The sequence below is a fragment of the Antrostomus carolinensis genome, unplaced genomic scaffold (genome assembly GCF_000700745.2).
Source record: "Antrostomus carolinensis isolate BGI_N321 unplaced genomic scaffold, ASM70074v2 scaffold1927, whole genome shotgun sequence".
NCBI lineage: Eukaryota > Metazoa > Chordata > Aves > Caprimulgiformes > Caprimulgidae > Antrostomus > Antrostomus carolinensis.
In genome coordinates, this window is record NW_010329358.1 from 60983 (window position 1) to 73089 (window position 12107).

Below are 12107 nucleotides of genomic sequence, written 5' to 3' on the forward strand. Positions count from 1 at the left end.
CCCATTTAGGCTAATTACACTTAAGGAGCCCTTTCCTATAACTAATGAACAATAGGCATAACCTGTTATTACATAACCATAGGCACGCACATTAATACACCGTCCAATTGCACTACCCTGTTAAAATGCTTCCTCTACAAAATTCACTGGAGATTTTTAGAGACGTTTGCTGTAATTACCACTAGCATGGTTTCTAATTCATTTAATTTTCTTTTCTACCTAAACTGAGCATATAAGTATGTTTTAAGAGATTGCATAAATAAATTTTTAATTATAAAATGATGCTATATCATACATTATTAATAATAACCAACAATGTGTAATACATGTTTATGTATGAATCCATTAGGAAGACGAATTAGTATATATCAATCCTAAAATAACATCCTAATTTGTCCTGTGTTTATGAATGGGGGGAAACTGTGTTTAAAGTAATTAGAGGTTTATAAAAGCCTTGGATTGACGGTGGGTAAAGCATGGAGCACCCTTGGCACTTAGGAATTCTGTTGTTGTCTATGGCAAAGGAGAAGACCCTCTTTTACCCTTTATTGGTTTCAGCAGTTTGTGAAATCATACAACCAGACTGGTACAGATATAGAGACCTCCAGGGTGGGAGCAGCATGATGCACATAATCCCAGTTGAAAAACACACTGGTTATTACTGTTATCTTAAAAAAAAAAAAGAAAAAAAATCTCCTTTGTATTCTGTCAGTTCCTTTTCAGGCAGTTTTGAGGAATTTTGTCACTTATTTTCCTATTAACGATAGCAGACTTCGGAAATCTCCATGGCAAGTTCCAGGCATTCACCAGTCTCGTGGCAGGACTCAAAAAGGCTGCAATCAATGTCACAGTCACAGTTGCAGTCGTTGTTGGCGTTGTCTTCATCGGAGGTCTGGTAGTATCTATTGGATGGACAACAGGTATCTGTCAGCCAATGTTCACAGGTATCAGGCAGCATTATAAGAAAGTCCCAAAATTGGCAGAACAAGCAGGCCAGGATAAGTGTTGCGCATTCATCTAAGAAAAAGGAAAAGCAGCGAGATGTAAGAAAAAGGGCGTGCTTGACTACCTGGGTTCAGGCTAATGTGACTACACAGAAATGAGATGTGAGACAGCACACAAGGTAGGTTTAAAATATATTGGTGATAACTACTTCCATAAAGTCACATGAAAAGATTTATTTTGTTTGTTCTGGAAAAACAACAGTGGCGTGAAAGTAATTTGAATGCAAATATTCTGTGGCAGTAAAGTTCAGAGGAACAAGTGCTCTGAAGCAGCTTTACAGTTGGACTTGATGATCTTAAAGGTCTTTTCCAACCTAAATGACTCTATGATTCTCTATTCTTGAAGTGTTTGGGCTATAAATTTCAGCACAGGAGTGAAACACACGCGGCAGGGACGCTCTGCTGAGGAGTTTGCAGCCTTGCAGGAATTTGGAAGTGCTGCTGCTTTGTGATGCCAAGAGTGCTACCTGACCAACACAATTGACACTGGAGTTTATTTTCTTTCTCACAAGAGTTTGCAATTGAAGATAAAAATCATGAGGCTGATTCTGCTATTTCTAGGAAGAAAAAAAAAAAAGACAAAACCAACATTCAGGGGCATTTTTGCATCATATGAAGAGTTCAGAACTGAATCCTTCTTATTGAAACTATTTCTTTCTGGGCTGTAAGTCTGTTACAGTCTGAATCAATCCTTAATAGAAATCAGTGTGGAAATACCCAAAAGTTTTGTGGAGAGTGGATCAGGCCCTCAGACTCTCCAGGTCTAGTTCTTGCTTTTCTATGTGGTCAGTCTGGATCCACAGGACAGTATGTCCCTGGCTGATGATTTCAATATGGCAACTGGATAAAGACTGAGATGATCTTATGAACAAGACCAAATCTACACACTCACACACACACACAAAAAGAGTACAGGTTCCTCATCTGCTTATAGTTTTATTTTTAAAAGTATTTTGTTTCAGTAAAAATGTTTAAGGGCAGTTAGGTTGCCTAACAAAAGACAAGGAGCAAAAACAATTCTGGAGAGCAGCATTGACAGAGGGCAGCGTGCTGACTGATTCTCAGCCCAGGGTCCTTCCACTTCCCCACCAAAATGGGTTTCTCACCTTTGCATTCACAGACTTGTTAATTTTTGAAAGGAGACAAAAGTTTGAAAAATAGTATCAGCTAGGAGGTGTGTCTGGAGCCAGTGAATATTCCTAAAAACTTGGTCACCATGACAAAAACTTTGTGTTATATTTGTTCCCCTCAAAAATCAACTAATTAACTCCCCACCATTCAAACTACAGCATCTGGGGAGGCTGCCTTCCAGTGCAGCGGGGCTCGGAGCAGGTGTGAGATTCCGACTGTGTGAATCCAGTTGGAGTGCGAAGACCCAGACCTTTCAATGTTATTTTTTTTCCCTCCTTGTTTTTGGAAAGGAAAAATGCCTTCAACAATATGAATGCCTTTTCATTGGTTCTTTCAGGAAAGCATATGGTTATAACCACATTTCTTGCCCTAGGATGACTAACTGTGAACTCATTCAACTGCATTGGTTCTGTTGTGGCATTTTCTATCTCACGTAACATAAAGTTCACTGCCAGGAAGTTTCCAGAATTATGCTCTTTTTTTTTTTTTCTTTTTAAGAAAGCTTTCTTGATGAAAAACAAAATCAAAAAATCATTCCACCTTCTTTATAAAAAAAGAAAAAAGCAGTTAAAGCAGGTAGCAAGAATAAATAGCATGTGATTGAACTGCTTTCTAAGTAGCATATCATCACCGATGTTATCAATTTTAATTCTTATTTAAATATGTCAAGATCTATTTAAGTTCAGACAAGCACAACTAACTTCTAAGTCAGTTCTGTAGAATAAGAATGACTAGATTTTGGCGATACTTAGTAAATTCATGCTTATATTTTTTTCTAACTAAATGAACTGAAATAATTATAAAATTGAAACATTTTATAAGGTGACACCACTGCATTTAATTGTATGAAATTTACAGTGTAGAAAATGTAATCGTTTTATCCAGTAGTCCATGGTGTAATTAAGACTATTCTTTTTAGATATCTTATGTTTATGAAATTTCCTTCCTATACATAGATATGAGAGATGAAATTCAAAATTATATATCAATTAAGGATCCTTCTTCCCCCCTCCCCCAAAAGATCTATTTTTCAGTAACAGTTTTTTTCCTGAACAGTGCATATGTAATCTGGAGAGAATAGATATGATTCTTAGGGCTTCATCCAAGAAAAAGAGCACACAAAAAGTGTAAGATTTTAATACTAAAGTAATGTTTCAGCACAGAGTCTGTGATGTGCAGTAAAGATGCTTTTAAATTCCCATCAGAGCACACACCATGAACTGTGATAATGGATGTAACACATTTCGAAAAATCTGCATGTGTGAGGCTTTTTTGTCCTGTTTTAAGTGGGGTAATGTATATAAATAATAGATATTAGCAATTAACCATCCATTCCTATGCATTCATTTATATATTTGAAAATAAATTAGCCACAAACTGCATAAAATAAGATGCAATCTCCTGTTTTTCTCCCCTGTTTTCCCTGCTGTTTGCTGAATGGCATTACTGCATTTATCTCAGTGAGAACAACGACCTCAGCTCTCATTCACTACATTAGTAGATTAATTACCACAAAAGAAGAACTTCTAATAATTTTGCTATCTTGTCTCATCTCTAAATTTTCCTGCTGTTGTCTGGGGGCAGTCAGCTCACCCTCTGCTCACTCAGATGATGCTTTGTACAAACCTGGTCCAAAGCTCGCTGAGGCCACGGTGGTCACCCTTGGTGAGATCCTTGAGCTTTGGATCTGTTCCTCTCTGAGCACAGGCAACAAAATAATCGCCCATTTCCTCAGCTATTGCTCTGCCTTCAGAGATTCTTCATTCATCAGCAAACAGGATTTGGCCTCGTGTGTGTGAAATAAGCAGTAACTTGTCAGAGTGGAGTGAGCAGAGTGTGCAGTGACAACCTCAAATCTGGCTTCCTTTGGTTTTCTTGGCTTCCATCCAGCCCTTAATGTTATTAATTGAGCACAGATTGGTTTTTTTGTTAATTTCCTTCACTTGTAGGTTTTTTAAGGAGTATGAAATCTGTTGTTTGCATCACATGGTACACACCTGTGTGCCAGTAATGGTTGAGGGGCTTGATCAGATAGTCAACAAACTCTGAAAATAGTGAGTGTCTGGACTAGAGGACAAGTTCCCTGAACGAAATAAATACTTCAGATCCTTTGTGGAAATTAAATGCATTCTGATAGATGTATCAGAGACATTCCTTTTATTACAGGATCAGTGATACAATGGGGATGGTAGTGGTCCCTGGAGACCATGGCAGTTTATTGTGTTGATCTGTATTTCAAAGATCTTAATCCAGGGACTGTTCAATGATAGACATGATAGATCCCAGCTCCATTGGATATAACACACTAATCCATTTTTGCAAAAGGCACACATAAGACACTTCAGAAATGTTTCACAGAGGACATTTTAACATCCCCTGGAATAACCAGGAACAGCTGATTCTCAGCATAACTCCACAAAAATTAGGGATGTTATACTAGATGATCTCCTGAGGTCCCTTCCAACCCATGTGATTCTGTGTGATTCTGTGATTAGCACGAGTCATGCCTCTTGGTTTGTAATGGGTTCACAATTCTATTCTTTATCTCTTGGTTATACGATTGCCTCTGAAACTCTTAGAAAAAAAGATGAAGGTATTTGGCTCTTTAACTTGTGCTTTTATACAATAAAAAGGATCAGCTCATTTTATAAAAAGATAAGACAGCTCTGATTATTAGCCCCAGAGCAAGTTATGTTTTAGCAATGTTGCTTTGTGAAAATGCATTTGAACTATTTGGCTTCTGCTGCTACTTTTCATAGCACTTGGTTTTCAAATAGGGTTTTTCAAAATGCAGACCAAACTAAATTAACCAGAAGTCCTGTCTACATATATCCATCTGGCCTGGTCATCAGAGACACCAGGGCAGAGTATGAAGAGAGCTCCTCATCTTGACCCAGGTGAGTTTTGCAGTGCAGACAGTAGAGGAAGGGTTTGGTGATGGGTCAGCAGAATGGTAGAGTTGGATGTACTGGTCCATCCAACACCACCATATACCAGACCTTAGAAGTAATGTGTCAACCACCAAACACAGATCTGTCCAGTGACCACAGCAGCTGCTGTAGTACCAATGGCAAAAGCAACAGCCTCTGCTACTGGCAAGTGTGTTCGTGTGAGATACTCACTAGTACCAACAGCAGTATCTCTGTGCAAACACTCATGACAAATGCTCTGTTGCCCAACAGGCTCTAAGCTCCTCTTCTATGACTTTAACATCAGTGACAATTTAAGATCATCTACAGTATAACAGAAATGTCTGCAGGACAACCTCATGTTGCTTTTGGCTATGCTCTTGAACGTCCTGTTCAGCATGTAAGCATTTATCTCACGTTAGATACACACAATGCTCTTGCAAAGGACATTATTTAGAAATCAGCTTAAATGTAATCTGTTTTATAAAACATACCGTCACTGTCTCTCTGATGTACTGATGCGTCATCTTCAATGTAAGCGAATTCTCTGCATTTCTCCAGGGAAGCAATAGATGATGTACTCACATCTGACAATTTCTTCTCATTTTTGGTACCCTTTGATGAAACGTCTGTGATGCTGAATTCTGCGACAGAACTCATAACAATACCTTTCATAGGCTTTTCATCTGTATGTTTTTCATTTGTAAGGTGGTTATCTGGTGGGATTAGGAAAAAAAAAAAAAAGACTTGTTTGTGATATGGAGACAGAGATCTGAAAGAATAACATATGCAGAATTTCCAAGCCTACAGTTGTTTACCTCCAAGGCCTAACCCTACTTACCTAATGATTTCAGTCTCTTTACACAAGTAAAGTTTATTCATAGTGTAAGTATTTATGAACTTGTGTTCTTAGGTTTTCTCTTAAACCCAGTGGATTTAGAGGCTAATAATTCACTTCCACTGGGTGGGATCAGGTTAGGAGAGAGAACAGAACCATTGCCTCAGTCAACATCTATTTCGAGTGTGATATCCTAACTCCAATTTGTGATATAAAAGGAGGCAAAACAATTATCTTGTTATTTTTCAACAGCAGCTCTGTTTCCCTAAATTTACAGCCCACAATGTGTGTGTAGGTGGTACCTAGATGCAGATGTGCCAGCTCGCCATGGCTCATAATCTTGTAGCAAAGAAAGCCAGATGGTCTCTGTTTAATATCCAGATTCATTATTTCATAACTCTATCCACACTTGTATTGTTGGCCTGGAAGTCAACTACAAGATGGGATACTTCACATACTGTCAGCGTGCCAGAGAGGCAGCTCAAAAACCAGAGGGAAAGCTTAATTTTAAGCCCCAACTAGGGGAAAGGTTAAGAAGAGTTCTGAGCTCAATTTATTCTTGAAGAACTTCTCAGGCACAGATAAACATGGGTTGATATATAGTTTCACTTACTCTCTGAAGTGATCAAGAGGCCAAGAAACACAGTCATTCTCTCTATGGCTGGGATGATAAAACCTCATCAATTCTTATCTACAGCTGATTAACTCCTGCACCTCACATCAAGCACAGCCTCACTTTTTATCTTACTTAAATCTTGTGATATGCTTGCTCTTGAGCTATATACAGAAAATCAATCTTTACAAACACCTCAGTTTTGCAAACATTACTTTTTGAGAGGAACAGTAAGTGCTCTAAAGCAAGGAGCCAGAAGAGAGCCCCTGCATATCTCTCGTTTTTCAGATACCTTTGACCCCTGACATATATTAAAGAAAACCCAACAAAAGGTTGATAGAGAGCAAAACCTTGAGGAGACTGCAGTTGTGTCCTATAGTATCCTTGCAGTCAAAAGGAGGAAGTGTGGATGGGATAGGTGAATTGCAAGGTAGGAGAAAAGCCACTGGGATCACTGGGCTCATAGTAGGGGGAAGCAAGGATTTCAGGCCTAACTGGTATCTGGAGCAAGTCCACTGAAGGCCAACAAGGTGGTGAAGGGTCATTGGTTGTATGAAACCCGTCTGTGATAATTTGTTGATGGTTTTCCCCTCAGAATAAGTCAATATAATATTTTTTCCCCTTCTCTGACTTCTTGACCAGGCTTTCAAGTCCAAAATGTCAAAATCCATGCATTTTGGATGTACTTACATGTACAGTAACCACTATTTTCCAGCATTTATAGACCAATGACATACCACAATTTTTCTTGCACTTTCATTCAATAACACACCATCTCCAGGAAAAGTTGTGCTAATTGAAATAGCAGAGCTCTGGAGGAAGCAGTGTCTCCCTTATGCATTGGATTTATTGGATAATAATTGATTTGTGAGTCCAAAAGACATGTGCCCCACCTGTTATTCAGGTGCCAGCCTTACAAATGGATCATGCTTGTCCAGTCTGAGAGCTACACAGAGGCTGAGCAGTTGAATACACACGGATCAGATTGAAAGGCCTAGGCAAAAATGATGATTTCTATCATTTTCCACTTTCAAAATTGGCCCAAAAGTCTAAAGCAGATGTATTTTAAATCACAATATGTCTGATGAGTTCCCAATTTCTGCAACAATACGATGGCCCACAAAATACATTTAAGCATTCAAGAAACGAGACTGAAAAAAAAAACCTCAGACGGAACTAATCAGTAAATGCCAGACTAACATTTACTGTATCCACTGACTTCTACTATTCATGCTTCGAGTCAATTTTTATTCTTGAAGTGCTGTTGAAGAGAAATCAAAACCAGAAATAGAAAGGCATAGACATAACCTGAATTTTTCAATACAGCACCATCAAACAAAAGGGTAACAAAAGCTGTCATTCAAGGACTCTTCTGTTTGTTAAAGCGTACTACATCTTTGAAAATACAGTACATTTTAGTGTCAGACTCTTAGTTTGAAAAGCTCCCTTTAAGTAATGTAATACTTGTCTTGTACAGCTAGATCAAGTCTTCATGCAATCACCATAACAAGCAACTTGCTATGACAAGCGAGATCCTTGCTTCCAGAAAACAGTGTGATAGAGGCTAAAGCAGTGTACAATTATAGGTCTCCATTTCATTTTTATGCAATTACCTTCAGTTCAACTGTGGGTCCATCTACATTATGTCTTTTATCAACTTAATGTTTGCACAAAGTGTCTAAAGAAATAAAGATCAAGCTAGACCAGCATAAAAAAAAAAAGTGGTTAGCACTTTTTTTTTTTTTTAATAGTTTTGTTGCTGCATGGAACAGTAGCAGGTTGAGAGTTTGGAACAAATAAGTGGAGCCAAATAAGCTTTTAAAATATATAGTTTACAAATGATATTATTTATGATTACTGTCGAATGAGAATGTAAAAAAAAAATTGAATTATAACTGGAGATGAGCAGAGGGTCAGCTTCAAATATCCACAAATGTCTGGTTTTAATGTGTAGAAATCATCCACTGAAGTGAATTAAAAGGGAAAAATAAGTGTATCTTGATGAAGAAAGCTCAGATTATTCAATGTTAGACTGTTGGGCAGAGGCAGATAGAGGTGAACCCCCATAATGTGCCATTTTTAAATAGTATGATGAAGTAGCAACTTTCTTCCTCACACAGAGTAGCTGAGGCTTCCCTTGACTGTTGCAGTAGAAGACTGGAATTGTTCACCTATGTTTGTATTAACAATAGAGATTTCGGTACTCACATGAAATTTCTACCTTTTTTTTTCTTTTTTTTCTTTTTTTCTTTAAGTTGAGTGATTCAGGTGGCTGACTACAGTGTCTAAATTAATGAAAACCCAAAGTAAATAACTTGCTTTCCACTGATGTCAGCCCCAGATCCCTCTGGTTAATAGCGAGGAGCATATAACCAGATATAACCATATATCAGCAAGTGATATCAAGACAGGCATTTACAGTAGGTCCCCTAACCTTTGTTTCTCTTCCTTGGCTTGGGCACAAACCAGGGTCTTGCAGCCCTGGAGAACAGAAGGCTGGATTTTCCTAGCACATTTTTGAAATTAGCTTTTATATAGTGGTATATAAGGGCTCTAAGTCTGGTTTTGGCAAGGGACTGGGGTGGGGATAAGGGGTACTCTATTCTGCTGGATGGGATGATGCCAAAGAGCTGTTTGGAGTAACTAGTTAGAAGTTGCCACTGAAAGAGAAGACCTGATCTATCACCCTATGCAGGGCTCATAAGTGTCATACAAGCAAAGGACAAGGGAGCCCATGGTTCTACTCGCTGGTGGCCTTTCTTCCCCCGTCCATCCTGGCAGTGGCCCTTTTCCTGTCACCCCTGTGGCAAGGAATCCCAAAGGTTACTGGTAAACTGTGTGGAAAACTCTAGCAGTTTAGGACGTGTAACTTTTTAATTTCACCATGAGGCATCTTTGTGTATCAGTGCAAAGAACCAAAGGAACACCTGGCTGGTCTCCCTGCCGTTCGTTATCCCATGCATTGCTGTCGCTACCTGTCTATTTAATATATCACATGCTCATCACTGAAAGAGCTGTGTGCCATGTCCATTCAGTCCTGAGATGAAGCAGGCAGAGCTACATCAGACCTGATGGATGATGATTTGTAAGTATTAAGGCTTGAACTGCACCCACTTGGTTTGAAAAGACTCATAGTAAAATGAAACCCAAACCCCAGGTTTCGATGGCCATGTTTCAAAAAATAAAAAATAATAAAAAAATAGTTTTCTTGACATTCTAAAGGACACAATTTGTCTGCTATCAGTTATCTCTGATGTGACACATGAACAGGGCCAGCAGCTTACCTGGATGGTCCTCACTGCTTGGTGTCACCCCAGGGAGCACCGGGAGGTGCAGGGAGCTTGTGGAGCTGTCTTGGTGGAAGAACAAAAGAACATTGCAGAGGGACACTGTAAATAAATGTGTTTTGGCACATTTATCACCCCAGCCACTTAATGACAGACATTGACTTCAGAAGTTGTTGCTTTGGGGGCAAATAGAAGCAAGTGTTCTTCCTTGCAGGGAGAGGTTACATGGAATGTGCACTGTCTCTGTTACCCTCTGTCTCATCTCTGGAAAGGAAGCTAAAAATCAAACAAATTGCTAAGAGAGAAAGTCTGATCTGAGAAGAGGGGAATAGGATCACTGGCAAACACAGAAGTTCCTGTTTCAAGTAGGTACAGAAAATTTGAGGGCTGGGAGGTCTGCGGTGAAATGTGGGACATAATCCACGCCCAATCACCCCAGAAACTTAGAAGAGGTTCCCAAATCATCAGCAAAGGAGGAGAAAGGAAATTGCAACCCAAGTTCCAACCTCCACAGCTTAGCTGTCTTGGCGGGCAACATACCCAAGGTCCTCGTGGTGGCAAGCCCAGGTCCCCACATGGCTGCTCAGCTCCTCCATCTCTGCTGTGCTTGCCAGGCCATCCACTCCATGCATAGGGCTTGGAGGCTTAAATCTTCCTTGCTTTTCTCTCCAAGGGTCAGGGAGGCAAAGTAGGAGGGGATGTGAGACTATCCCTACAGTGAATGCAGCAGATGAAGCAAAGTCCATGGGAACTGCTCACATCCATGTAGGAGAGGCCAGAGGGAGAGCAGGCATCACAGCTCACCTGAAGCAAGCTGCTCTGGACTAATATATCATGGGTGGTTTTGCAGTTTGGTGCCCATTATGCTCAGGCATAAGGATACAGGGGATTTAGAGACTGTTTATTTTTGTTGTAAGGAAATAGGAAATACTACACAAGGCTATAAATATATATCGGGCTTCATATGACATCATGAACTTGCGCAAGTGCTTCTCTTCTGATTTATGATGATGGACTTGTAGTTCACAGGAGCTCTGAGTTTCCTTTATTTTGCTGTTGCAGTAACAAAGGTAATGGTGCAATCCCGGGAGGGGTTATTTTATCAATAGTGAATTTTTGACCTCATTGCATACGCTTTAACTTCATGAATTAGTGACCCAGCTGACTGTAAAGCCTTCTATAGGCTTATTATAAATCTATCACAGGACTGGCAAAAAATTTTGGACCAGATCCTAAACTCTGACAGGCATGTGTTGATGGGCTGCATAGCAAGCACTTCCACTAATATTTCTCACTAATTATACCATATATTAAGAAAAATGAATGAAGCCAATGTTTATACACAGCTTTAACTGCTTTTGATATAAGAAAGCAACACAATCCCTAATAAATTTTCACCTTCAACACTTCTATTCATTATAATTTTTACCATGATGAATGAAGTTAGAACTGGAGAAGGAGGGGGGTTCATCTTGAAATCTGTTCAGTGAATGACTGAATTTACTTCCCTTCTCCAACTTGTGTTGAAGGAAGGAGGGAACAGATGGACACAGGAAGAAGAGGGAGGCGAGCGCAGAACGAAGGAGATGGGTGAGGAACAGATGGAGTCGGGGGAAAGTGGAGAGTCAGCAAGGAAGGTAGGAAAGTTTTCCACTTGACCTTGAGTTGAAATGAAGAGCTGCATACACCATCTTTTTTTCTCTCTGTGGCACTTATGCCTCAAAGTCTTGTGGGCCATCCCAGCAGTCCAGTCCATCTGGATCTACAGAACCTGAACCTAGATTTTCTTGGGGGTAGATGCTGCAGAACAGTGTCTGCACTGTGTTCAAGTCCCATAATAGCAGTGGCAGGGCAGAAATGTGTGCAGTACCCAAAACGGGTTGGGATGTGGTTAAGTCTTCCAGCCATCCCAGTCAACCCAGAAACTTGAACTTATGATTTTGATGAGGTATCCTATGCCCCATTTGTTAGGATCCAATGGCCACAATACTCAAAGTGAGTTAGGATTTTACCTGCTTAAAGAAAGACATTTGAGATGGCCTGATCTTCAGACTATGCTGAGTATCTGTGCTTTGAGGTGTATTGAATTATATAGCCCAAATCACTTGTAAGTCCTGGAAAATCTTGATTATATTCTTAATTGTCTTAAATTGCCTGCATATAGTCCATTGGTTCTGACTTTGCTAGCTGAAGAATAGAGAGGTGAAAGTTAAATCTTGGCCATGTGTGCCATTCCCTTTGAAGAAAATAGGAGCCATGTGCACTCACCTCACAGCAAAGTTTGGCCCCAACTATGATTTCACAGCTGGGCCCTAACTTCAGGAA

The 12107-nt window shown here is 39.6% G+C and overlaps 1 protein-coding gene across 1 annotated transcript in view; it reads right to left on the reverse strand.

The window, feature by feature from the left end:
• Positions 1-757: 757 nt before the first annotated feature.
• Positions 758-12107, reverse strand: part of MDFIC2 (MyoD family inhibitor domain containing 2) — a 44623-nt gene continuing 33273 nt past the window's right edge. Inside the window, exons 3-5 of the mRNA XM_029086098.1 lie at positions 9780-9848; positions 5539-5760; positions 758-1017 (exon numbers count right to left, since the gene is read on the reverse strand). Coding sequence (XP_028941931.1) covers positions 758-1017; positions 5539-5760; positions 9780-9848 — 551 coding nt within the window. The remainder of the gene's footprint in view (positions 1018-5538; positions 5761-9779; positions 9849-12107) is intronic.